Source organism: Pagrus pagrus, assembly GCF_965226575.1.
Source record: "Pagrus pagrus genome assembly, chromosome: 22".
NCBI classification, from domain to species: Eukaryota; Metazoa; Chordata; class Actinopteri; order Spariformes; family Sparidae; genus Pagrus; species Pagrus pagrus.
Genome location: NC_140204.1, coordinates 1,246,263 through 1,273,748, shown reverse-complemented (window position 1 = coordinate 1,273,748; position 27,486 = coordinate 1,246,263). Strand labels below are relative to the sequence as shown.

The 27,486-nt window shown below is 46.6% G+C and overlaps 4 protein-coding genes across 4 annotated transcripts; 1 reads left to right on the top strand and 3 right to left on the bottom strand.

Moving 5' to 3' along the window:
* Nucleotides 1-3,902: 3,902 nt before the first annotated feature.
* Nucleotides 3,903-10,820, top strand: gltpd2a (glycolipid transfer protein domain containing 2a; the record flags this gene model as incomplete). The annotated part of the gene is made up of 7 exons (XM_084344439.1): nt 3,903-3,993; nt 5,023-5,087; nt 5,218-5,393; nt 5,933-6,104; nt 6,191-6,387; nt 6,518-6,767; nt 10,732-10,820. The coding sequence occupies 6 exons, from the start codon at nt 3,903-3,905 to the stop codon at nt 6,744-6,746; spliced, it is 930 nt and encodes a 309-aa protein (XP_084200565.1). The 3' UTR covers nt 6,747-6,767; nt 10,732-10,820.
* LOC311251203 (uncharacterized protein) lies at nt 6,812-14,690 on the bottom strand. The gene is made up of 10 exons (XM_084343559.1): nt 14,362-14,690; nt 13,918-14,001; nt 13,625-13,775; nt 13,409-13,539; nt 13,062-13,303; nt 12,716-12,819; nt 12,437-12,567; nt 12,118-12,362; nt 11,685-11,782; nt 6,812-11,087 (listed from the first exon to the last, which is right to left on the bottom strand). The coding sequence occupies exons 1-10, from the start codon at nt 14,609-14,611 to the stop codon at nt 9,818-9,820; spliced, it is 2,706 nt and encodes a 901-aa protein (XP_084199685.1). The 5' UTR covers nt 14,612-14,690; the 3' UTR covers nt 6,812-9,817.
* A 625-nt stretch (nt 14,691-15,315) lies between these two features.
* LOC311252172 (uncharacterized protein) lies at nt 15,316-21,552 on the bottom strand. Its single transcript, XM_084345095.1, has 13 exons — nt 21,225-21,552; nt 20,755-20,829; nt 20,412-20,523; nt 19,946-20,076; nt 19,025-19,260; nt 18,776-18,870; nt 18,521-18,651; nt 18,196-18,422; nt 17,673-17,767; nt 17,463-17,578; nt 17,106-17,347; nt 16,908-16,999; nt 15,316-16,823 (listed from the first exon to the last, which is right to left on the bottom strand). Exons 1-13 carry the CDS (start codon nt 21,448-21,450, stop codon nt 15,830-15,832), a joined length of 2,772 nt encoding a protein of 923 aa, XP_084201221.1. The 5' UTR covers nt 21,451-21,552; the 3' UTR covers nt 15,316-15,829.
* A 1,984-nt stretch (nt 21,553-23,536) lies between these two features.
* Nucleotides 23,537-26,446, bottom strand: LOC311251795 (uncharacterized protein; the record flags this gene model as incomplete). The annotated part of the gene is made up of 6 exons (XM_084344438.1): nt 23,537-23,585; nt 24,213-24,255; nt 24,724-24,963; nt 25,567-25,830; nt 26,287-26,322; nt 26,416-26,446. The coding sequence occupies 6 exons, from the start codon at nt 26,444-26,446 to the stop codon at nt 23,537-23,539; spliced, it is 663 nt and encodes a 220-aa protein (XP_084200564.1).
* Between the last annotated feature and the right edge of the window lie 1,040 nt (nt 26,447-27,486).

Here is a 27,486-nt window from a genome sequence, read left to right as displayed (position 1 = left end):
TGTCTTCACTTTGTCTCCTGTGTCTTTCTGTCTGGATTCTCTGTCTCTGTCCTTCCTGTTCACAAGCAAATGATCAGGAGTCACTGCCCTCTAGTGGCCACAGTGACAAACTACAGCTGCATCTTCAGGGGCACAAACAGACATTAATACTAAGTATTCTTCAGTAGTTCAACATTGTCAGATAACTGTTATTCTAAGGCCAGTGATCATCATCAGATGAAGCGGTGACTTTGAGGAAGCAGTGGTCTACAGTGTCTTTATGGGAGAGCAGCTTCGGTGATGATACGCTGGCTGTATATATTTACACACTGGCCTAATCCTCCGGTCAGAGAAGACGCAGCAACTTCTCTCCTTTAGATGGATTTATTGACCTCTGGCCAAATGAACAGGACACTGTAGTATGTGGTTTGTGATGTCTGCAGAGGACAATAATAATAAAATATTAATAATAATTAACCTTCTATGCAGTGGCATTAATAATAGAACATAAATTACAATAGACGTGAATAACGTGCCATACTGCATATCACCGACAGGGGTCAGTGTAGGATCATTAAACAACACAACGGCTTGGTGTGACAGGCGATCACGTGACCAAGCTAAACTGAGACAACCCGGTCAGCTACCAGTCGGGTCCATATGACACGCTAGCATCAATATGATAGCAGCCTCAATGAAAGACAGCTACGCAGCTAAATAAACAATGGCAGAAGGAAATAAAATGTATGATAAGCAACTGAGTTACATGTCGGGCGTCCATGTTGACATGCTAAATGGTAAGCTAACAAAGCAAAACAAGCATATTACCCTGCTAATAATAATAGCTCTCGTCACGAAATATAAACGATATCCACTCATTGCGTAACTTACATCATCACCGACGCACACTGTTGTAAAGAGGAATAAAGAAGAGCGCTGACGATGGTGGAAGATTAACACAACTAGTTAGCTACAAAGTTTTATCGAACACACTGCGCATGCACAAACAGTCCACCAGTCTCTGCATGAAGCAGCTTGCTGTGACGTCCTCACAGCAGGTTTAACAAGGTTTATAGTTGTCATTGCAAAATTTGGCCATCGGGGCCAAACATTCGTCTGGTTTGCCTCTCCTGATGGTGTAACTCTGGTGCTTCCTGAAATAAAGCCTGTATGGACACGGGCCCTGAGCACAGCACAAGATGCAAAAGATGCATACTCAATTTACACCTAGTGCCTTAGCTTGACAGCAGTTAGCACAAGTACAAGTCGGTGGCAAAGCAGATCCCTGGGTCAGTTTTATTAAAAAAAACATTACTGCAGCCGAAGCCTCCCAAGCATGGCTGGTCTCTCATGGATAGGTCTCTCAGTACCCGGCCTTCTTGGCGTCCCTGGGAGGGGTACTGGAGTGTGCTCCAACTGGGGACATTGTTCTGCTGGGGGACTTCAACGCTCACGTGGGCAGCAACAGTGTTACCTGGAGGGGTGTGATCGGGAGGAACGGCCTCCCCGATCTGAACCCGAGCGGTGTTCTGTTGTTGGACTTCTGTGCTAGTCATGGTTTGTCCATAACGAACACCATGTCCAAGCATAAGGGTGTCCATCAGTGCACGTGGCACCAGGACACCCTAGGCCGGAGGTCAATGATCGACTTTGTGGTCATGTCATCTGACCTCAGGCCGTATGTCTTGGACACTCGGGTGAAGAGAGGGGCTGAGCTGTCAACTGATCACCACCTGGTGGTGAGTTGTATCCGCTGGCAGGGGAGGAAGCTGGACAGACTTGGCAGACCTAAACGTACTGTGGCTCGGGCATCTGTATCGGATGCCCCCTGGACGCCTCCCTCGAGAGGTGTTCCAGGCATGATCCACCGGGGGGAGGAGACCCCGAGGAAGACCCAGGACACGCTGGAGTGACTGTCACCCGGCTGGCCTGGGAACGCCTTGGGGTCCTCCCGGAGGAGCTGGAGGAAGTGTCAGGGGAGAGGGAAGTCTGGGTGACCCTGCTCAGACAGCTGCCCCCGCGACCCGGCCCCGGATAAAGCGGAAGAAAATGGATGGATGGAATTTATTGCTTTGTCAAAGCTCCCTGATGAACTGATGATGATGCCCAGGTTATTATATTCCACTGTATGATGAAGTGTCGTCCCTCTTACCCTGAAAACATGTTTGGACTCCTGTAACCTGGCCTTTTCCTGGAATACCATGACCCGTTTGACAGTTTTCTCAGGTTTTGTCTGGATGCGGCACATTCTTTATCAAACCAACGCTCTTTTTGTTTCTTGCTGGATTTTTTAGTTTGTGAGATCCGGTCGCTGCTGCAGCATGACTTGAGGCGGATGGATAGGACTCTGGCAGTGAAAAATAGCTCAGTCCGTACGGACTTGGCTTGGGGTGGCCGGTTCAAGTCCCCCCTCGGACCAAAAAAAAAAAAAAGTATTCACTCATTCTCCTCTATACACTGTGTGGGTGAGCATGTGTGTGTAATGTGAGTGATAAACAAATAATTTCCCCTTTTGGATGAAAATAGTATAAAATAAAACAAGCCTGCAAAGACGAACAAGGAGTGGAGTCATGAAGAGATATCAGTGATTACCACAGACGTGAAGATGAAGGGGAAGATGGCACACGAAGAGTACTGTCTCAAGTGTCAGGAAAATAAGATCGACATCAGACCGTTCTCTGCTTTCTACAAGAAGCTTCAAAGGTTGCGCAAGATAATCCTGAATGCAAAAAACACTGAACTCTTGTTTTTATTATTGTACATTTTAAGTTGAATTTTAATTAGAATTTTTTTTTTTTTTTAGTATTGTACATATGTACATTTTAAATTGATTAAAATAACCCTAACCCAGAGCTTGCATTTCTCTTTTTAAATCTCTATTCATCTTATGTACAAGCAGGAAGATGAAATGTTCACATATTGTCACCCCAAAGTGTCTACGTTTATTCCCCCCACTCTATTTGTTAAAATAATAATTGCACTTTATATATAACCCAGTGCTTATACTGTTAGCAACCTCCTGTCTATATTTTGTCATTTTCATACACCTCCACATAAACCCTGCCTTGACGTGGCGTGGAGGCTCGCGTGCCTCGGTGATCCTGGGGATTGTCCAGGTTCCTAGGAATACCGAGGCTCGACGAAAGAGTCCAATAAACCTGCAACAAACGACATTGTACCCACAACCTGACCAGACGCTTTTACTAACATTAACCACTCTGGGATTTGGAAAAAATCCTTTTCCAAATCTTGGCAGGTGTTCCAAAAATGTGTCCCACAGAAATGGTACCAATCCAGAGTTAATCTCATTTTAACACTGAATTTAGAGGCTCAGCTCCAACAGCACCGGGCACCAGGACCGCCCTCACACGATCCGGCCCCACCAAGTTATAGCAAAAGACAGTTACATCGACTATTGGACATCTACAACCAAAACCCAAAGCAACTTCTTCCAGATGTTGAGTTCATTGTGACTTTGCTGCTCCTGCTAACATTCACAGCAGGTACTTCTTGGTTTTGTCACAGTTTTACATGTGCAGCTGTATTTCTAGTTGCACTCGCCCTCCCATGATTTTCTTTTTGTTATGCAAGCTGTGTTAATGTGCAACCTTGGAAAAGATATATTAGTCTCAGCCGAGCAGTTCAGACGTCATGACTCGGGTTCAGGAAGTCGGGAAATTGGTCTAGCTAATATAGGTGTGTGTGTGTGTGTGTGTGTGTGTGTGTGTGAGATAAAACAGGCTGCAGGACGAAGGTCAAGTTCAAAGGTCGTCCTGAGTGTGTGTGTGTGAACCTGTGGCGATGTGTGTGATGACAGAAGAAAGCTTGTATACGACGAGTGTGTGTTTTAACTGGAGGAGTTAAAGGGAGAGTGAGTGTGTGTGTGTGTGTGTGTGTGTGTGTGTGTGTGTGTTGTGGTAACCATGGTTTTCCACAGACGGAGAACGCTGCCTCGCTACCTGCTGCTGTCGGCCATGTTGGCTCTGCTCTTCTTCCTCGGCTCCTTCTGGCTACGTGAGTGTCCTCCCTCACTGTCGGCCATCTTGGCTCCTCCTCCTCTGTCTCACTCGTTGACTCTCCCTCAGTGCGGGATCATGTAACTACACTGGCTGCATGAGATACGCCTCCTGTTTTTACATTTTACATTTTACATCTCTAATTATTTTTTATTATTTTTTATTAATTTTTATATGTAAATATTAGCATTTTAGCTCAATAGCTTCTCAATAGCTTTAAACACAGTATCTGCTTTAAATATCCCACATTTTTATTTTGAAAACAGGAAGTCGGTACACGCTGTAGCCGTCTTCTCCGTGTGTTTACTGTAAAGTCTGTAATACGGGTGCACTTGAAATGTGTGAATGTCTGTCGGATATCCAACTTAAAACATATAGAACAAAGCCTCAGAGCTTCTTTGATTATTAACAGTATGTTAGTGATGACAGAAAGGTTGTATGATGTATTTTTCTGTTAAACGATAAGAGGCTCTCTTTAAACAATATTATTAATAATAATAATTAATGATAATGATGATGAGAAGAAGAAGTAGAAAAATATCGTACTGAAAAGTTCTGTAGATGGTTGATTATTTGAAAGAGTAAAACTTGAGAGAAGCTCGGCAAAAATAAAGACGCAGTTTGATTTCATACATTACAAAAAACGTTTAAAGTGTGAATAGAACAGCTGTTCAGATCCTCCTGTAAAACACTGTTGGTCAGATATTTAAACTTGATGTCTGCATTAGAGGACATGGTGTTGGCTGAGGCTGTAAATCGTATTTTTTTTAGCATGTGTCGAGTAAAATGCCCTTTAACATGTTTCACAAATTACAATTTGGGAATATGACTTGGCTGCAGCTCGAAAAAAGATTTTCTTTTGCTTTAAGCCATGTCAGTTACTCTTAAAGGGCCGGAGCAGTTTATTTACTGCACGTGTACTCGTGTATCCCCTGAAACCTGTTGCGACGGCGGCGTCTTGGTCTGCAGATGTGACTTCATCATATGAAATAAATGAACACTTTTTAACTAGCTTGTGTCTCTTCAGCTCAGGGCGGGGTCGGAGACTGTGGCAGCGTCTGGCAGCCATGTTTGAGTTTTCACCGGCAACAGGTAAGACAACCACGCACACATTTGCATATCTTAGTTAAAGATCTTTATTTTTACATTTTTAAATGAAGAAACTGATGCACGGACACTAAACTGCGTCGCCGGCTCATATTTCAGTTACACTTTCTTTCAGCCTGAGGCGGAGCCTGAGGGCTGGGCGGAGCCTGACGGAGCCCCGCCCCTCCTCCAGGAGTGTCCCGGCCAATCGTTTCAGGCCCGGCGTCTGCTGCAGCATCTGAAGTCCAGCCTGGCCGACGCCGACGACGTCCTGCTGGAGGCGTACCTGCAGAGCTGGGATCAGCTGCTCAAGTACGCACCACAACAACCTTTTTAAAGGAACAGTTCAACATTTTGGGAAGCAGCTGCTTAGCTTAGCTTAGCATAAAGACTGGAAACGTGGGGAAACAGCTAGCATGGCTCTGTCCAACGGTTAAAATCGTTGGTTAAAAAAAGTTTGGATTCAAACCCACCACTCCAGTGTCTGTTTGTTACCTTGTACACGCTTTAGAGCTGATGGTGTCATACTGAGAAATATCTACAGTTATGCTAAGCTAACTAGCTGCTGGGTGTGTGGTATCCACCTAAACATCTATCACTTCTACCACACAATTTATTTATTTTATTTAAACGTTGGTAATTTCTGTTGAGTGACACAAATCAAAAGTTTGCCTGATCATAAATCAGCTTCAGTATTTGAACTGAAAATACCTGAAACACCACAAACAAACGTAGTTACAGTACGAAACAGATACGCTACCTGGGCTAACTGGACATGCTAACGTTAGCTTGTTAAACGCGTTGATTTTATGATTCTCAGATTAATTTCTTCACTTTTTCCTCTGCTTCAGTTTCATGGAGTCTCTCGGGACGATGGTCAGCTTCTTCTCTCAGAAAGTGAAGGAAAAGGTTGTTCTGATACGAGAGCTGTCACTCAAACGCAGCGCAGAGGCTCATGGGAAACGTGGTCCACCTGACCAGTCTGGACTACAAACTCCAGAGTCATTTGGACTGAAAACTGGGGTGAGGCTGAGAGGAGAGTCACAAACACGTCTGGATGATGTGAAATGATCTGATCTGCTGCTGATCTTCTTGATTTTCCCCTCGAGGCGTATCGCTCGGTTCGATCCATGGTGGAGGCGGAGCTAAAAGCAGGCGTGGTCGACTTCTCCCGTCGCACGGATTCTGGCTGCCGGACGCTGCTGCGGCTGCATCGATCTCTGCTGTGGTTGAAGCTGATGTTGGAGGGTTTGGCTGAAGGACCGGACGCAGACGGACGATACAGAACACCTGGAGAGTTGAGCAGGTAAATACCGAGAGACCGCGGTGCGTTCAAGGAACCGGTCACACTGTTAGGCCAACGTTAGCTCCATGAGTTGACTGGAAACAGTCTCTAAGTAGCTTCGACATGAATCATTTTCATGTTCTTCCCTCAGAGACGCCTACAAGGTGGCGTTGGCGCCCCACCACCCCTGGCTGCTCCGTCAGGCCGCAGAGCTCGTCTTCCTCGCTCTCCCGGACAGACGCTACTTCCTGCAGCTGGTGTGCGTGCAGAGCCAGCGGGAGGCCACGCCCGTCCTGCGCGTCATCATCCACGCCCTGACGCTCGTCCACGCACAAACTCAGAGGATCCTGGCCGAGCACGACATGCTGGAGCTGCCCTGAAGACGCACGTCAACACTGAACGTACGTATAAACGCTTCCTGTTGTTCTGTTCACCGAACCACCAACACAACACTGAAACAACAACAACAACACCTGTTTGTTTTTGTCACAGAGTGTTTATTTTGGTCACGTTTACAGCAAACAAGCAGACTCACATTAGTTACAGTAACGTACGTTAAGCTCTTCATTTAGCTGCAGAAGTCAGAATGTAAAACACATATTTGTTGTTAGTATTTGAAGAATACATGTTAACGAAATCATGCACCTTAAGGCACCACATGCTGCATTCAGGAACACCTGGGATTTGGAAGTTTTCTCATGTAACATCAAAAAGATCATAAAATGGCTCCTCGCAGCTCATTGGGTGTGATCATTATAGCTGCTACACTGAAAGCGTGAGCACACGATTTACACCCTCAGACAGGATGCTAACCAACCTGCTAACGCTAACGAGTGACGGTCAGCCTAAAAAAAAGAGATCTCGGGGCTTCATGAGACTTTTACAGCGGACGAGCTGCGAGGAGCCATTTTATAAAACTTTTTTTTACATTTTAAAACAATCATTCATTGGCTGTTGTCGGCTCGAGGGTGGGCATAGAAGCTCCTGTCTGAAAGAGACTTGTTTAAAAACAAGTCTCTAGCTGCTTCAGTTGTTTCGGAGAATGTTTTGTGGTCATTTTTTGGGTGAATTGTTCCTTTAAAGATTGATTAAATCCAAACTACTTTGAGAAAATGTTCCATTTCCCACTTGCCCTGAACGCAACATTAAAAAACACAGCTGGGGCCAGATGAATAAACGATGTGTACACACAAAAGGTGTCTGGTAATGCAGCGTGGTGAACTACTGGAGCCAGGCTGCATGAGCGACCACGTTATTAATTGAAGAATCGCTGCAACTCAACTGCAAAATAAACATGACGTCACATCGCCGGTGACGCGTTTTCAGCCTCACGACTTGCTGTGAGTTCGGTAAAATGTCACTGAGGCTCATTTATAAACTTATAAATATGTCAACATGAGCTCTAAAGATTCATCATCGATCGTCCTGATGATGATGCAAACGTTTCCACAATGACTCAGATTTATAAAACACCACCCGGCGAACCCAGCGCTTTATAAACCTGGAGAAACCTCCGTCTGCACGTTTCTGTGGTTGTGCGTACACAGTTTTAAACATCTGCTCCTGCTTTTATGGCAACAGTGAAACGAGCAAAGAAAACAGACGAGTGGAACCAACGCTGTAAGAAATCAAGTAAAAATGTAAGAAACAAATGGCTGTACAGTTTCAGCTCGATTCTTCACAACCACGAGTTCACATGAGCTCCAGGCAGTAAATACAACACGAAGGACGACTCGAGTTCAGATATTTAACGTGAGTTTTAATTCTGCTCACTGGATCCGTCACCTCGTCTCGTTAAACTCATAATGTTTGTTTTTAAGGCTTCAAACAGAAGATTTCTGTCATTTTGTTCAAATCTCAAACAATCAAAGATCAAAGTTTGAACTAATCAATCGTTTCAGCACGTTTTTTCTTTCATTATCTATAAAAATTAGGACTTTTTATAAAGTGGTGTCGTTATTGAACCTCAATTTTGGCAACAAACCCAAAATAAATGATCTAAATTTAAGTAATCAAATACTTTTTTAATTTCTATTTTATAGCAACAAATAATCAAAAACTTTTCTTTATTATTTTCTGTTAATAGACTAATTTATTTTTTTTCTCCATCAACAAGTCAACTTTAAGATTTGAAGAAAAACGACTTGAGACCTGGTGAAAACAAGTTTTGCAGGATCTTTATAAGTTTTATATCTTTATAACTTGATTTGTTTTTAACCCATCTGTGAATAAAAAACCTTCCAGGAGAAATGTGTTTTCACCGCTCTTCATCCGAATTAAAACAGAAAGGAAAACCTACTATTTTTTAGTATTTCAAAAACAACGAGTTTCAAATTGTGCGTTCTGTAACAGTTTAAGATCCAACAGAGTCGAAGCACTCTGCTCTTTTTTTCACATAAAAGTTTTCTTGATTATTCTGAAAACTTTAAAACAAACAAATAAAATAAAATCTTTAACCTAATAATTTAGGTTTTATCCCGAATTTTTTCTTTTCTTTTCTTTACGTTTTCACTGATCTAAAAATAATCTTGACCTAAAAAACAAAACTCTTCTCTCAACTCGATCACACACGAAAAATTCTTTCACCTGTTTTTCGCAGATTGATAAAATTAAGGAGGAAAGATTTTTCTGGCCAAAGGTCGTAAATATGATTTGAACAAAAACAAACAATTTCGTTTTTTCCTAAAAATTAAAAATAAAATTCTGGGTTTTTTTCACGTTTTCACAGATGGAATTTAAAACATGAAGCTAATTTAAGAATCTTTTCCTGCAAAACATTTTTTCACCGGCGAGAAAACAATTTAGATCAGAAAGAAATTGTCCTCACTTGTCCCTTCAGGGCCTCCGTAGTAAAGAGACAATCTGAGATTTTAATCGCAGATTGTGTCAAAATCAGTTTGATTGTTTTTCACTAGAACAAATGTTTCCTCTCTGAGCTGCAATTAAACATTTGTTTCTGAACATTATTGAACTTTAAAGTGATTCCAGTGTGTTTAAGTGTTTTAAACTTGATTATCAGGAGAATATCGTGAATCTAACAAACGATTATTCAACTCGTTAAATTTGGCATTTCAGTAATCAGGTAACTGTTTCTTAAAAATGGTTTCGTTTCTTTTTCTATCAAAAAGTTTTTGACATTTTTTGGAACCAGAACCAAACTTTTATTTTTTTTCTACAGAAATATTTTTTTCTTCAACAAAAGATCAAAGTTCTTAAATGTTTTCTGGATAAAAGAAAATTTCCTAAAACGGTAAAACTGATTTAAATCAGCCGTCGTGAGATGAAAGAAGAGTTTCAGATCCATCAGGTCCACCTCGTCTCACCTCTGTCAGAACCGGCTAGTAGACGTCGTTCAGGACGAGGGTGCGTTCAGGACGAGGGTGCGTTCAGGACGAGGTGCGTTCAGGACGAGGTGCGTTCAGGACGAGGGTGCGTTCAGGACGAGGTGCGTTCAGGACGAGGGTGCGTTCAGGAACGGCTCGTCCTCCCCCTGGTGGCTCTTCATGTGTGTTTTCAGACAGTGGCTCTGAGTGAAGGCCTTGTCGCAGACCGAGCACTGGTACGGTCTCTCTCCGTTGTGCGTCCTCATGTGGACCGTCAGGTGTTCCTGCCGAGAACACGCCTTCCCACAGACGCCGCACACGAACAGTTTGATGCCCAGGTGGCTCCTCACGTGGTTGTTCAGGTGCGTCTTGCGTTTGAAGTAGCGGCCGCACTCGGAGCAGCCGTACGGCGCCTCGCCGGTGTGCACGCGCATGTGCGCCTTCAGCTCGCCGTTGGATATGAAGCCTTTGCTGCAGATGATGCAGATGAACGGCCGCTCGCCGCTGTGCGTCTTCATGTGCGCCGTCAGGCCGCAGTTTGACAGGAACGTCTTGCAGCAGATGTCGCAGAGGTACGGCCGGTCTCTCGCCGTGTGGATCTTCTCGTGCGACTTCAACGTGCCGGGAAGTTTGAAACGCTTCCCGCAGATCTCGCAGCCGTAGCGCCTCTCGCCCGAGTGAGTGGTCTTGTGGCGGGTCAGCGAGCGCAGGTCGTACAAACACTTCCCGCAGACGTTGCAGTGGTACTTGTCCCGACCCGTGTGCACCTTCCTGTGGGCTCTGAGCTGAGCCTTCAGGCCGAACGCCTTCGGGCAGAACTCACACTTGTGCGGCTTCTCGGCCACGTGGACCCAGCGGTGAACGCTCAGGCTGGACAGGTAGGCGAAGGTTTTGTTGCAGACGTCGCAGGTGAACGGTCTGTTTCCTGTGTGCAGCGTGGTGTGGCTGTGGAGGCCGGTGATGGTGAGGAAAGACTTCCCGCAGTACGAGCAGTCGTGAGTCTTCTGATAGTTTCTGATGTGTCCCTTTAACTCGTCCACAGATTCAAACCGCTGCCCACACACTCCACAGACGCACTGCGGCTCCTCCACGTGACTCCAGGCGTGTTTGATCAGACTACCCAGAATCCTGTAGGACACGCCGCAGACTCTACACGGCGTCTTATTGCTCACGATCACCTTCCCCTCCACGGCGGACATCTTGGCTCCTCGCTTCCTCTTCATCCTCGCCGACAGCAGCGCAGGATCCGGTTTCCAGTCGTCGTCCTCGTCCAGCGCCTCGTCTTTGTCATCGTCATCGCTGGAGTCGACGCGGCTCCGAGCAGCGTCTTCGTCCTCGGCTTCCTCCGTCTCCACGACCTGGCGTTGTGATGTGGAGCTGCTGGCGAGGACGTCGTCTCTGCGAGGGACAACGTGGAAAGTTAATGTTTGTCTTTATGTTGAATCATGAAACTGATTGTTTTTCTTCACCTGAATCACAGAACACACAACGTGAAACCTCAACTGTGCGACTCTCAAACAAGGTTTGTGAGTTTTAGTGTTAAACGAGGTGCAGTGGCAGCAAACAGCTGATGTCAGTACAGAAGCCCTGAGGGGACAAGTGAAGATTTACTTTCTTCTGATGATCCATTTAAACTGTTTTCTCTCTGTGATTATTAAGAGAACTGGTGGAAAAAAGCAGGATAAACTTCAGACTAACGAGTTTCAGATGGAAACAAATTGAGCAACATTTTTTTCCACCAGTTCTCCGGTCACAAGAAAATAAATCACCAGAGCAACGACAACATCTCAGACCTGTTGTTGAAGTCGCTGAGTAAATGTACTTAGTTACTTTCCACCACAGAGACGTTCACTGCGTTTGTTTCCACGCTGTAACATGTTGTTGAATTGTTGAATAAATGTTTTTGGAGACAAAATTAAAATCTGAGTTTCAATCCGTCTTCGAAACATGAAAAATGTGCTGACACCAGTGAACTCGCATCCTTTTTTAAATCACCTCGGGTCGAGTCCGTCGTCAGTTTTTATCAGCACAGCAGCAGCTTCATGGTCTCGCTGCTGAAGCTGAAGCTCTTCATCCTCCTCTTCCTCTCCGGTCTGCAACAGTTTGTTCACACGTCACTTTTTTAAAGAAACAACTTTCCGCACAAGATACAGAAATAAATACATTAAAGCACCTGAAGGATCGTAAACCAGTGAGCTCAGAACAAGTTCACCACAAGTATATTATTATTTATATTTAACATTATTTGATTTGATTTCTAATAATAAAGAGAGAACAGCAGACAAACAATCAGGAAAACGTCTCTGATGTTAATTTAACTTCTGTTCATGTTCAACATTAAATATTATCTATTATCACATTTATAAAATGTTCTGACGGGTCTGAACTTGACTTTGTGCCGTAAGACGTGTTGGACACTCCGTCGTACCTTCAGTCGGATGTAGAGGAGCGTCTTGTCGACCCTGATGGGCTTCATGGTTCTGTAGATCTCGTCCGCCGTCAGCGTCTTCACTCGGACCCGCTGCAGCCTCCTGCTCCGGTCCGACTTGAACAGGTCCAGAGGTTTGTCGTCTCCTGCCAGCTGAGGGAAGGCGGACCTCAGCTGGTCCAGGAAGTCGGCCTCCTGCTGGCCGCGAGGACACCGGAGCTCCTGTATGGACGACCTCAGTAACACTGAAACAGAGCAGACCGTCAGTTCTGGACCGTCTTTTGGACGGCCTCAACACAGAACCACGTGTTATATTCACCGTCTCTGGACAGCACGTCGGACTGGGAGTCTTCCAGCACGCAGACTCTGAGGATGTGGTGGGTCGGTTCTTCACCGAGGCGGGGTCTGCCACGCTTCCTCCTCTCAGACGAGTCTCTGGGAGTCGATAACCTGAGAGATGATCGGAACAAGACCAGAACCTGGTTGGTGGTTCAAATCCCGACTCGGACACAAGCTTCACTTGGACCAAAGCAAGGAAACTAATTCACATACAAACTTGTTGGACTCTGAACGTGTGTGTGTGTCAGCGGTGAGTTACCTGCTGTGTGTTCGATCAGCTGACGTTGTGGCAGCGCTGGACGGAGAATCATCTGGTCTGTGTGGAAGATGAAGGTCTTCAGAGCTGCTCTGAGGATCTCCGGTCTGCGAAAACAAACAGACTCTAATTAAATCAGCAGAAACTCGTCTGGATCGAACCTGCTGCTGATAAAACTTTCAGAAAATAACTCTTTGTCTCACGTTGATGACGTCACTGCTTCAGTAGATAAACACAAACAGCTGATGATGTTTTAAACTAGAGGTCGACTCATTCGTTTGTTTTACTAACAAGTTGATCTGAAGTCCAGAATCACATTTATTGATTAATTACCATGAAGCCAAAGTACCTTCAGTCGGATGTAGAGGGCCGAGTTCCCGGCGCCGCTCCGCCTGATGCTCCGGTGGATCTCCTCTGGCGTCAGCGTCTTCAGTCTGAGCGGCTGCAGTCGCTTCGTTCTGTCCGAGGTGAAGAAGTCAAACGGTTCCTGCGCAGCCAGCTGAGGGAAGGTGGACCTCAGCAGGTCCAGGAAGTCGGCCTCCTGCAGGCCACGAGGAACCTGCAGCTCCTGCACCGGACACTTCTGAAACACTGACCCACACCAGAGATCCTCATCATCATCATCATCATCATCATCATCATCATCATCATCCAGCCTCTGTACAGACGCTGTGAGTGGACTCAGTGTGAACTCACCTCTTTTTGAGAGCACATCAGTCTGAGAGTCCTCCAGGACGTAGATCCTCAGATCCAGATGGTTCTGTGCGTCACTGACCCGAGGTCTGCCGGGCCTCCTCCTGTCAGACCGGCCTTTGGGGGACATTAACCTGCAGGATGAAGATCGTCAGCAGGTCAGTAAAGATGTTAAACACGTGACTCTACGTCACTCAGAGACGGGCTCGGTTCTGTCACCTTGGTTTTATCTGATAATCCGGGTCCTTCAGATCTTCTCGTCTCCGTCTGAAGCTCGTCTCCGGTCGCTGCCCTTCATCTCCACCGTCGGCCTCCTCATCGTCATAGTCGTCGTACCACAGGAGGCCCAGACTGTCGGTGTCCTCCACACCTGGACCCACAGAGTCGACACCGGGTCACGTGTATGTTAACTCAGACCAGATCTTACACACTGCACCTTTAAGCAGGTTTTCTCCTGAATGACTGATTTGTTTTCTAACTTCGTATGAAGTCAGAGGAGAGTGACGTGTCACCTGTCTGCTGTGGGTTCTGCTCCTCCTCCTCCTCACTCAGAACCACCACCTCATGCTCTTCTGCTTCTACTTCTCGGCTCCGGGCTTTTAATAAAAATGAAATAAATATTTCACAAAGTGCTGAAACTGCAGAGACATCACACAGAAGCCCATAACAAACACGGCAGGTTTGCGGTAATCACATGCAGTCAAATTATGAATAACCCGACAGTAGGGCCTTGATTTAAACGTGGACTATGACTTTATGACTCCATTTAAAAGAACTTTTTGCAGGCCGATTGATGAGTCACATCATGTAAATGTGTGCGAGTGATCACTTTCTGTCATCGCACGTCAGCAGGTCTGTCCGCGAGCAGACAAACCTTAAATGAGTCGTTTTTTAAATGAAGTTCCACAAATCCTCAGAGCGTTTGTGACTGCAGCGGACTTCATCCGGCAGCTCACCTTTTCTCTCCAGCCGGACTCGAGGCTGCAGCAGCAGCTCCAGCTGCCTCTTCTGCCGGGATATCTCCCGTCTGAAGCCCGACGCCTCCTCCTCGTACCCGGCGACGGTCCTCTCGACCACCGCCAAGATCTCCTGCGCGGCCGTCGTCAGCTTCTCGGTGACGATTCCTCTCAGGATCTCCGCTTTGGACATGTTGCTGAGGCCGTCCAGCGTCTCCGAGCCGCCGCCGCCGCTCTTCCAGTAAAACATCGTTAGTTTCTCCCGCAGATTTGATTTGATGCAGAATAACTTCGCACATTTGCGCGGACGGGTGCTCTTCCGGGTGTCGGTCCGGCTGCAAATGGCGTCCGGCGAGAAACAAAAACAAAGCGAGTGTCCGCAGGTTCACGATGTCGTTCATTAAAATGTTTTATTTAATTTTATATTAAATGTATTTATTTAACATCCAGATTGTAATTACGGTCTCAATCGGACGATGGCGCCAAACAACCAGCACCTTATATTTAAGTTCACAAGAACAAAGATGTGTTGTAAAAACTATTTAAAGGCCTGTGACTACGGAGGCCTGAAGCGGCCAAAACCAGAAATGCAATGTAAAAAGAAAATGTTGACATAAATAAAAATAGGAAAATGCGAAGTGAAATAAATACAGAGAGTGGATTAATCTTCACTCCTGTTTATCAGCCTGACTGCAGCAGTGACGCTCCATCGTCGGGTGTTTATGTTCCTGAGAATTAAGATTATTTTTGGTGGAATTTAACTTATTTCTGGTTCATAATAACAATATTCTGCATGAGTTTATTTACTGTTGGTACTTTTAGTAAATGATCCTGTTTATAAAGTTGTATTTGGTTACTTTCTTCCACTGTGATGAACGTCATTAACTCTGTGCGTAATCAATAATATCTCACATTTCAAAACAACAACAACAGGTAAACAAAACTCGAGACGACTGAACAACAGAATCAGTGCTGTATTTAAAAACAACATTCACAAACGTCTTACTTCTTCTTTTTTTTGAACAAACACTGACTGTTGGTGAAAGTCCCGGATTCAATGAAACAAATGTCAATAAAAGCAAAACTATCTGAGTTTTCAGTTCAATGTTTTCAACCAAATGTAAAAATAATTACGCTTTAAAAAAAGAGGAACTACGTCTAACATCTGAGTTTAGAAAACCTTTGAAGTTTAAATGCTGTTCGTTTTTCCTACAATAAAAATAAATCATTTAGTGTGAGCCGGACATGTCACATGAACTTCTGCTGACGAACATTTAAAACACGACGACACTAAAAGTCTGGAGTTTCTAATTCACACGAAAAGACCAGAAACCATCAGCGACTGAATCTCAGACGCGTCGTTGGTTTCGGTCGTTTCAGTGGATTTCTATCCTTCAACCAAACTGCAACACATTCAACACATCTAACAACAAAACATGTTGTGCAAACAGAACAGCACCGTCTGAAATCACCGCACGTGTTTAACACTCTTAGAGGCGTTTAGTCTGTCGGACAGAATCTGAACGGGAGCTTCAGTCTCGCCGCCGTCCGACGCGTCGTCGTGCGTCTTCATGTGTCTCCTCAGACAGTGTTTGTAACTGAAGGACCTGCCGCAGAACGAGCAGGAGAACGGTTTCTCCCCGGTGTGGACCCTCATGTGGACCTTTAACGTGTGCTTTACTTTAAATGTCTTGCTGCAGATTTGACAGGTGAACGTCGCTCCGCTGGCCATCTCAGCCACCGAGTGCGTCGACAGGTGTTTGGACAACATTTCCAGGCTGCTGAAGGTTTTGCCGCACGTGTAGCAGCGGCGCAGCTTCTCACTTCTGTGGTTCAACTTTTGATCACATTTGAGCAGCTTATCTGCCGTATGTGTCCTCATGTGACTCTTCAGCACCCACGCGTGAACAAACGCTTTGTGGCAAATCTGACATTTGTGCGGTTTCTGTCCGTTGTGGTGAGCGACGTGTCCGCTGAGGCCGATGACGGTCAGGAAAGACTTCCCGCAGATGTCACAGCGGTGTGTTTTCTGGTGACCGTGGAGATGGTTCCTCAGCTCGTCTGCAGACTCTGAACGCTCCCCACACACTCCACACAGCCTCTCTGGGTCGTCCACGTGACTCCAGGCGTGTCGGATCAACATGTTGGTCGACCTGCGCTGGGCTCGGCAGACTTTACAGGACAGAGGATCAGAATCTGGCGGCTGCGTCCGTTGCCTCCGTCGTCTCCATCCCTTCGGTTTGAGCCGTAGTTTCCTCTTCTTCCTCCTCGTCGTCCTCTTCGGTTCTTTCTCCCTCACATGATTCTCGCGTTTGTCTAGTTTCCAGTCGTCATCACTCACTGGAGCTCCGTCCCCGTTGCCCTCAGACAGGACCAGCAGAGACCAGAGACGGCCGACGGCTGACTTCGATCCACCATCTTCTTCGTTCTCTGACTCCATGTCTTCATGTTGTGACCTTGAGCTGCAGGACAGAACAAAGAGTTACAGACGTCACGTTGAGAATAGACGGTTGGATGTTTTCAGGCTGGACGTCGACATGATTTACCTCGTGTTCAACCAGGTTTGATCAGAAGTGGATGAAGAATCCTCGACAGCATCGGCAGGATGAAGCTCCTCCTCCCAGACGTCATCTTCAGCCTGGAAGAGTTTTGTTTTCAAATCAAACATCAGCATCCTCAGAAGTCACCGCTAGCATCAGGACTTCCTGTCAATGTGTAAAAAGCCCAGAAATCAGACAAAGTACCTTCAGTCGGATGTAGAGGGCGGAGTTTCCTGCTCCGTTCAGCCTGACGCTCCGGTAGATCTCCTCTGGCGTCAGAGTCTCCACTCTGAGCGGGTGGAGTCTCTTCGATCTGTCGGATGTGAAGAGGTCAAAAGGTTTCTGAGCAGCCAGCTGAGGGAAGGTGGAGCTCAGCAGGTCCAGGAAGTCGGCCTCCTGCAGGCCGTGACGGACCTGCAGCTCCAGCACCGGGTACTTCTTGTACACTGAAACACAACAGGGACACTCTGAAACTGAAAACTGACACAGAAATAAACCAACTGGGGTTTAATATTCAAGTGTGTTGTTTTATCAAAAGTTAAACTTTATTGATAAACGTACCGCTGGGTGACAGCACATCGATCTGAGAGTCCTCCAGGATGCAGATCCTGAGATCTACGTGGTTCTGCGGGTCACTGATCAGAGGGCTGCCGGGCTTCGTCCGGTCTGACTCGACTCTGGGCGACATTAAAGATGAAGATCAGGAGCCAGTTAACAACAGAAGAGTCGGTGTAACGTTATCGACAGTGAGAAGCAGCTCTGTGTGTTTACCTGGTGTTCAGTCCGAGCTGATCCGTGGACGGAGAACCTGAAGCAGCATCTCGTCTCTGCTGAGGATCTTCGGCCGTCTGGACTTCGTCAGGACGCTAAAACAAGAGTTTGATTCTCAGGTCACGTTTCCAAAATCAAAACAAATACTGATGCTTGATAGAAAATGTTTGTCAGGAAAAACCAACGTACTGAATTATGTATGAAGGTAAAGAGCCGCAGTCTGTTCACCTGCTGCCAGGCGGCAGGAGATCCAGACTACAGAGCAGCTTCACTCCTCAGGCTGATGATAAATAAGTTGTTTATTATCTGTCTGTTTAGTTTTTTGGGTCTTTTGTGTTTGTAGTTCAGGGAACTACAGCTGAAGCTTCGTTAAACAATCTTTACCATTAAATTAATCTTGAATCTTCAGCCGAGACCTCGATGAGTTATGATTCATTCAGACCAAATCTTCTACTTTTCGATGGTATAAACCAGAAGTTCAGACTGTTGTAGAGATCAGAACTTGACCCCGTGGTTAAAGTACCTTCAGCCGGATGTAGACACCTGAACGCCCAGTTGTCCTGTGGATCTCCTCCGGCGTCCATGTCTCTGCTCTGAGTGGCTGAAGTCTCATCGATTGGTCGATCGTGAAGAAGTCAAAAGGTTTCTGAGCAGCCAGCTGAGGGAAAGTGGACCTCAGCAGGTCCAGGAAGTCGGCCTCCTGCAGGCCAGGAGGACACCTCAGCTCCCGCGGGGTAAACTTCTGCAACGCTGACACACAAAAACCACATTCAGCAGATGAACCAGGCCGACACTCAGCGTTATACTGGTCCGAGTCTAGTGCAGTTTTACTGGCTGATTAAATTTACCATAGGGTGTGAGCACATCGACCTGAGAGTCCTCCAGGATTCGGACCCTGAGACGTACTGGGTTCTGTGGTTCACTGATCCGAGGTCTGCCAGGTTTTCTCCTGTCAGGCTGAACTCTGGGTGAAAATATGCTGAAAGATAATATCGGAAGCAGGTTAATGACACGAGGATGAAGTCGTTTCAGCTGCAGTCTGGACATTAATGTTTCTCTGCTGCTGAGTTTTTATCTCTTGCAGTTGTGTTGTTGCGTCTCACCTGGTTCGATCAGGACTGGATGGAGAACGAGCGGCAGCATCGTTTCTCTGTGACGGATTCAACTCTTCATCAGTGGACTTCAGCTCCTCTTGTGTCTGAAACACAGCAGCTTCACTCTCAAATGACCGACACTGAAATATTAATATCAATGAGCGAAAACAACAAAAAAAGGAGAAGGACGAAACCACAAACAACCAAAACATCAGTGATTCCTCAGAATAAAGCTGAGACGCGTTGAGGACGACATACCTTCAGCTGGATGTAGAGGGCTGAGTGCCCCGTGGACCTGACGCTCTGGTAGATCTCCTCTGGCGTCAGGGTCTCCAGTCTGAGCGGGTGGAGTCTCTTCGATCTGTCCGATGTGAGCACGTCAAACGGTTTCTGAGCAGCCAGCTGAGGGAAGGTGGACCTCAGCAGGTCCAGGAAGTCCTCCTCCTGCAGGCCACGAGGACACCTCAGCTCCTGCACCGGGTACTTCTTATACACTGAAACACAGACGAGTTCTTCAGTTCAGAAACGTCTTAAAGTCACAACATTTTGTGGATGCAGGAAATAAACTCTGAGCTTTTCGACTGCACATGGCTGAAGAAATACGTCAGGTGCATCCACCTTCACTTCATTAGTCCGCTCCTCTCGACCCGGTGTTGTTCCGGTCCGCCATCAAGAAGCTCCGGTGCTTTAAACTCCACAAGACTTTCTGATCTCAGCCACCGTTATTAAAAGCTGATCTGACTGAGCTGATGCGGCTTCTCATTTCTCTAAAAACATCTTTGTTTGTATCTTCTATCCTCACATCTGCAGTGGGACAGACCGAGATACATCTGTCCATTGTCCTCCACTTATCCCGGGTCGGGTCGGGTCGGGTGGCAGCAGGTCCGCAGGGGTTTCTAGATGTCACTCTCTCTCTCAAGCAACCGGGCGTTCCCAGCCCAGATGAGATATGTAATCCTCCAGTGAGTTCTGGGTCTGCCCCGGGATCTCCTCCCATCAGTGATATCACTGAAGCACAGAGCCTGAAGGATGCTGACGGACACGTGGCAGGAGATCCAGACTACAGAGTACAATCACTATACAATCACTTGCTGCGTCATGACGCTTGAACATTGACCCAGAAACCAGGATACAGCGCATGAAACGTCCTCACTGGAGATCCGAGGTGCTTAAACGTACCTTCAACTGAGAGCACTTTGATCTGAGAGTCGTCCAGGATGCGCATCCTGAGGTCGATGTGGTCTTGTGACTGACGAATCCGAGGTGTGCCACGTTTCTTCCCCTCAGACTGAACTGTGGGAGTCAGTAACCTGAGACATGAGGACAAGATGGCGTCAGACACAAACCTGAGCAGGCGAACGACATCATGAAACGTCCCGACTTAATCTGACCTGATCTTTGACCTGGCTGGAGGTCAAACCTGCTCCTGTATTATTATTCTACACTCATAACTTTTATTTTGTGTCTTCACAACCTTACAGAAGTGAGGACGGCTTGTTTGTGTATTTATCATCATCATCTTAACCTGACCAGCTGTTAATAAGCTCAAAGATTTTGTTGCCGTGATGAATTTTAAACCAACAAACAACTCATTGGTTTTAAATGTCGTGTTGTGAGCGATAACTGTGTTAATGTGACTGTAAACCTCGGTGCTGCTTCATATTCTGGTTCTGTGAGACGTTCCTGATCCTCCTCGTCTTCCTCGTCCACCTGAGCCTCGGGGAAGCAGACGGGGCCGAGGCTCTCGTCCTCCTCACCTGCACACATTCATTAGTTAGACATGTATCTGCTGCTCGGCCTCCTGACGAACACCATGTTTCTCCTCAAAGACAGAGAGAAGCTCAGGTGGAACATTTACTGAATCTACAAGAAGGAACAAATAATGAAGAGTCTGTTTGTTTTAACTCAACAACTCTTAAAATCACTACATTTCTAAAGGGAGTCTGGTGCTGTGGTGTAAAACAGAGTTAAAGCCGGTTTAAACGTACTGGGCTCAGGTTTGTGCTGCTCCTCCTCTTCAGGTCCTCCTCCAGCTGTCGGCTCACTGACAGGAAACTCATCATCTGGACCAGAACCAGAACCAGAAACAAGACGAGAGGTTCAGTTAAAACGAGATGGTCACACCAGAATGGACCTCACTGAACCCTTTCACATGAATAAGTTATTACTTCGTGTTATCTGAATATGAGGTCTTTTAAACTACAATACTTTATGAAATCATACAACACTGGACTCAGAGACAATTTGCTCTATATTAAACGCTTTAAATGGAGCAGTTATTCTGACTGGACGCCGAACTGATGAGTGATGATCCAGTTGTTCGGTTCTGTCAGTACATGTCTGCAGGTCGCAGCCTCAGCAGACGAACCTTAGATTGAGTGTTTTGTAAAGCGAGTTCGTCATCAGGTGCGTGATGTGAGAACACAGTGTTAACCCGAACCACTGGACCGACACCGACCTATTCTCTCCAGTTTGACCCGCGGCTGCAGCAGCAGCTCCAGCTGCCGGCTCTGCCGGTCGATCTCCTGCCTCAGCCCCGACGCCTCCTCCTCGTACCCGGCCACGGTTCTCTCCACCACCGCGAAGATCTCCAGCGCGGCCGTGGTGAGTTTCTCCGCCACGACCCCCCTCAGGATCTCCGCTTTGGACATGCTGCTGGAGCCGGCCCCGCTCTCAGCCTCCATTGTCTCCGAGGATCTAGCTCCGCATCACCGCCGCACGGAAGTCTTGTTACCGGTAGAAAAATACGCGGGAATGTTTGGAGCGGATGTTGCGCTGGTGCACGCACGAATGCGGTCCGGCTAGAAACAGCTGGCGAGGAACGACACTCTCGTCGCTCGACAGAAGATGGCGCCAAAGTGACGTTATTACAGCTGCCGGGAGCCTTCGGTCAGTGTGTCCGCTCAGAGACCGTTTATACAGCGCTGTATCATCAGCCAATCAGCTGACAGGAGGTTAGGTTACACCCGCTGCTCCGAAAATAGACTTCCATTCATCGTAATGGTGGTTTCTCATTTTTTCTAAAGACCCCGCTATTCCGAAAAGGCTATTGTGGTACCCCTGACCCTAGCCCCTGACCCCTGACCCTGACCCCCTGACCCGAACCATATTGGGAAGTAATTGGAAGGGGTTTCGGAAAGTCAGGCTGTTCCCAAAGGTTACATACCGCCATTCCGACATGCGAACGTCCCGGCATTCCGGCAAAGTTTCACCATAACCCTTTTAAAAGATGTGTCGGAATGGCAAGACATTTAAAAAAGAAATAAATCACCATTCTGACCTTAGGAGGCAAAAAATGTCCGAATGATGGGATGTTTCATTAAAGGTTTAAGTGGTGCCATTCTGACCATTAGGGCCTAATGTTGGAATGGCGGCTGCCTCCCGAACTGAACTCCAGTAATATCACCAGTATAAACTGTTTGTAACCGGATCTGAAATCATGGGCTGAAGTTGTGGTACGAGCTGGTCTTTGCCTTGTAGGCTCCTGTTCAAAGCCAGGTCCCCCAACCAGAGAGGGTCAGTCAGCTCATGAAGAGGTGGTCCTTCACACCGAGCTGGACTTTGTGGCACAGAGGGCTTCATGGTGGACCAGACTCTTTCACTTGGTGCCCCATCTGCTGTAACTCCTCACAGCTGTCACATTTAAGTCCGTCAGTTCCTGCATTTCCTCCTGCAGTTGTCTTGAACAACACTTGTTTCATTCACATGTTCCTGTTGAACCGAGGCCACTGGACTGCGTTCTTGTTATTTCTCTGCAGCATCAATAAACTTTGGTCTCACTTCTTATTTTCCTCGTGTGCTTCTGTCGGTTCAGCTCAGCTGTCAGATGGAAAACCCGGCTTGTTCACACTCCTCCCTTCAGTGCAGATAAAGAACAAACTGAACCGCAGACTATAAACAGCTCGAGCAGCGTGTCGTGAGAAACCTCACAGCTTCAGCTCACAGTTTACTGGACTCAAGAGGAAGCTGTCTTTGTGTAGAGATCAGAACTAAACATGAATAATCTTCATATTAAAGGTCAGTCTGATGCAGAAAATGCAGCGAGGATCTAAAATCATGAACATTGTTCTGTTTGTGGACTTAAAGGAAGTCTTTGTTCTGGTCATCAGTTCTGATGTTACAGAAACAGGGTGTGTGGACACAGAGCTGAAGGGAACACACTGAATGATACTGAAGGATAAAGTCTGTTTAATGTGCAGCTCAACATTTCAGGTACAGCCGGGTCCAAAGGTCTGACACCACATTGAAAACCTTGAATACTGTCACAGAAACCTGGAAACCATCACAAAGTCTGAGGATCAGAAAGTAAATCAAGCGTCAGAAGTCACAGAGGATCATTCTCAGCGTCAGATCATGACTGAAGGTCTCTACAGAAACACTTTACACAAAGTGGATCAGCTGGACACCATCAGAACATCAACACATCGAGCTGAGTTCACTGAGAGACACAACTCACTCAATGAACAACACAAGAGTCCAATCAGCAGTCGACCCGTCAAACTAGAAGGTGAGCAGCTCCACAGGAAGAGTTCTGGTGGGAAAGCCACAGAGACGAGCCAATCAGAGGGAGAGGAGGGCGGGTCTCACAAGAAGAAGCAGCAGGATCCACAACAACAGAACCTAGAAGGTGAGCAGCTCCACAGGAAGAGTTCTGGCTCCTACGAAGGAAACGTGACTGAAGAAGAAGGAGAACACGTTGGATCAACTCAGAGGTGATGCTCTGTGGTGACAGCAGCCATGACATCATCATAGTCATCAGCCAATCCCTGCTCAGCCTGGCTGGGAGGAGCCATCTCCATGGAGACGGGCAGGTAATGTCCTGCAGGCGGAGAGAGTGAGATCATTTATCAACAACTGTCAATCATCAACTGATTGATTGTAGTTTGAAAATCTATAGGAGGCAACATAACCGCTAACTGCTGCTCACTATTCTCAATGTCTACAGTGACTAGCTGCTGTTAGCATGTAGCTCAGTTAGCCATGGAGCTAAATGTTACTCTGTGCACTGAGGATGTATTTGGACAGAACCAGAGGTGACTGTGGACACAAACCAACACTGTTCTGGTGACTGTGACTCAGTTTGAGTCCAGTTTGAATGAAGTGTGTTTGACGATGAGTTAACGAGGCGAAGCCCAATCAAGGCTGCTGTGAGTCAACAGTTTGAGTCAAGCACAGAGAACACAACCAATCAGAGGAGGAGTAGGGCGGGTCCTGTGAGAAGACGGCGGGGCTAGCTGGTTAGCATGCTAACTTCAGTAGACATGTCTGTAATACAGAACAGAGACGTCTTTGACAGAACGTCAACACTGTTGTTTCTTCACTCTGGTCATTTCTCACCTCTTTAGAAGTGAACTGAGCACACGGCTGGGAAACATCATGAGAAACACAAGTTATGATTTCATTTATTTATCTAACCTTTAGGTTTCCTGTTGGTGAGCCGGCTCACCTGTAGAACCAGTAGAACCAGAGGAACCAGAGGGAAAAGAGAGCTTAGAATAGCAAGAACAATCGACCACACAGGGACAGGATGAGGAGGAGGAGCTGAAGGAGAGGAGGGTGAAGGAGAAGTTGTCGTAGCAGGTTTCTCTAAAATGAAGAAAAGATTGTCATCAGCAACAGAAATTAGATGAATTCATTGAGTCATTTCACTGTAGAGAGTAACGAGGTTAAACTCAGACAGTGAACTTGCTCCTGTCTGGTCTGGTCCTCTTGTTCTGTGTCAGCCTGAGCCCCACTTACTTTATATACAGGTGAATAAATCAAGCGATGGGTTGAATGTTATACTTTAACAAGATGTCAGGTTGTCCAGCTGTGGTATTATAAGACAACACATGAACTGAAAACATAAAGACGTGTAAAGTTTTAACATATCTGCTACGTATGAAACACAGAAATGTTAAACATACGATGATGACACTGACTCTGGAGACAGGCTGTCTGATGCTGAACCTCCTGACCTGTGACGGTGATCCAGCTGGGTGGAGACTCTCCATGACCCCTGATGTTACACTTGTAGAGGCCTTCATCAGACCTGGAAACATGGTGGATGGTCATGTGACCTGTAGGCTCAGTCCTGATGAAGGAGCCATCTTTATAGAAACCAGCTGAGAGGTTGGAGGTCTCTGTTGTACAGGTCAGAGTGACATCACCTCCCTCCATCACAGGGAGGACAGGACTCTGCAGGATCACTGCTCCACCTCAACACAGAGACAAACATGTTCTGAAACCCTGAAACACAACTCATGAACAATATGGACAGCTGCTCATTTACTGCTGAATCCACAAGAAGCTCCAATCATTCAGAATTTGTCGTCGTCGTTTCACAAAGTTTGTTGAGTTTCTGGTCACTCAGCGACTCTTAAATCGCTACATTTGTTGAGGGAGTCTGGTGATGTTGTGTCAGTAGAAACAGACAGTGTGTTCACAGACGTGTGCTGCTCACATCGGCAGCTTAAAGTCTGATTTCACAGCATCAAACTCAGCTTGATGGATCCTCTGACTCACACAACCAGTCTCACTGTCCTGTCCTGTCCTCAGCAACACTTCATCACAACAAGCTCTCTGTAGAAACATTTGGCACATTGACCTGATTTATCATCTCTACATGTTGAAATCATCTCAGACTGACAGATTAAAAACATGTTGAGGAGGCAGACTCAGTGCTCCAGCCAGTGTTGTTGGCCTCCTGAAGGTCACCTGTCTGTCTTCTTGTCTTTGTCTCTCTCAGGCTCAGCCAAAGTGAAAAGGTGAAGACAGACTCAGTGTTCAGACCTGGTGGAGTTACAACAGCCTCATCTTACCAGAGACAGTGATGCTGATGCTGTTACTGGCTGCTCCCTCTGTGGACTCACACCAGTAAACTCCACTGAACCATGTCCTCATGGCGCTGATGTTACAGGAGGAACCAGCTCTTCTTCCCCAGTCACGTCCACACTGAGTCCTGGTGTCTCTAGTCGTGTTCCTCGTCACCGTCCATCCACCAGAGCTGTCGTCCTCCTCACACCTCAGAGAGACAAACTGTCCTGTAAACAGCTGAGAGCTGTCAGGACTCATCTTCAGAGAGGCTGGAGGACGAGACAGAGAGATGTGGTTAAAGATGATAATGTGCAGCTTTGACAGAAGTGTATCTTGGTCCTCTTACAGTCTCTGTAGACCTTGTTGAAGTGCACTGATCTCCTCTGTGTTTCAGGCTCTGAGTGTCCTCATGTTTTAAATGTAACTCTCAGAGTTGGTGTCAAACACACAGCAGATCTGACTTCATGTGTCTCACATGTCAGTGTTGTTTCTCCACTTTCTCTGTCAGCTGCTGCATCGTGCTGCGTGTGCAGTCCTGCTTTCACAATGACTTGGTTTTTATAGCAGCACATTTATCTTCAGCGTCCAGTCTGTGGACATCCAGACACTTTTCACTGTTTTATTGTGTTTGCAGACTGTTTCCCTCCATAAACAGCGTCCTGAACACTAACTGTGCTGTCAGGGACTAAATCACTCTTCATCAGTCACACAAGAAGTTTCCTCACCTTGGTGTGTGGAGCCGCTCAGCAGGGACGTCACAACTAAAGACAGAAGACACTCGGGTTGGTTTGAGAGGACACACAGAGGAGGACAGTGTCTCAGAGACACATCAGCTGATGTTTGAGTGTACTTACAGAGCAGACGCAGCAGACGTGTTTCCTCCATCCTGACACTAACTCATATGACATCTACACTTCATCACTTCATGCTCACATCAAGTCAGACCCTCCTCCTTCCTCTCTGGCCGACTCTCACCCTGCTGTGGTTTCCTCTGCACTGACTGCAGCTGATCAGCTGATCGAGTCCGTTTTAACTGAACGTCACAACAAACTGCAGCAACGCGCTGACTTCACATGTGAAGCGACACCTGAGGATGGAGATCACATGAATATGATGCCTTCACTGACAGTTGTGTCTCAAAGTGACCGCTTGTCTCTCCAACACAGACTCCAGATGTGAGTTTGAAGCTGTCAGAGATTCATGATGAACCTCAAACACATCTTAAAGATCTGACACCTCACTGCAGACTCAGGTCAGCACAATCACAGAGACACATTCATCGACACATTTATAAACTATTGTTTCATGTCCTGCGGTGAAACATGGGCAGGACCTCGTTCAGCTGAAGTGTTTTTATTAGAAACAGGAACCTGGGCGACCACAGAGCTGTTAGCTTCTGTTAGCAGGTTCACCACAGGAAACAGGCAGACAGGAGGGCACGCTAACACAACACACGTTATCATCAGGTAAAACAGACCTGAAGCTTTATTATCATCAGAGCAAATCCAATCAGAAGGACGTGTTGTTAAAGACACAGATGGTTCAGTTTGGACCTCAGTGGACCAGCAGAAGGACTCAGGGTGTGGAGGTCAAACAGTCTGAAGCTGTTAAACTGAGCGGAGGCGACGGCTGCAGCATGAATCTGAATATTACGGCCGTGGATCTGAATCACAGGTGAGCTGAGACAAACCAGCGTTATAATGAAGTCCTGTCGTCCTGCTGAGGTGTTGTTATGGATCCCGCTGCTTTTCTGGAAGAACCCGCCCTCTCAGGCTCTGATTGGTCGCCTTCGTTGGTTCTGTTACTACGAGTCCACAGTTTGAGTTCAGTGAAGTTCTGGTTGTGTCAGATCTTGTTGCGCTGGTGATGCAGCAGTTTATGACCTGTAGTTTCCTGGTAAACACACCAACCTCTTCACATACAGT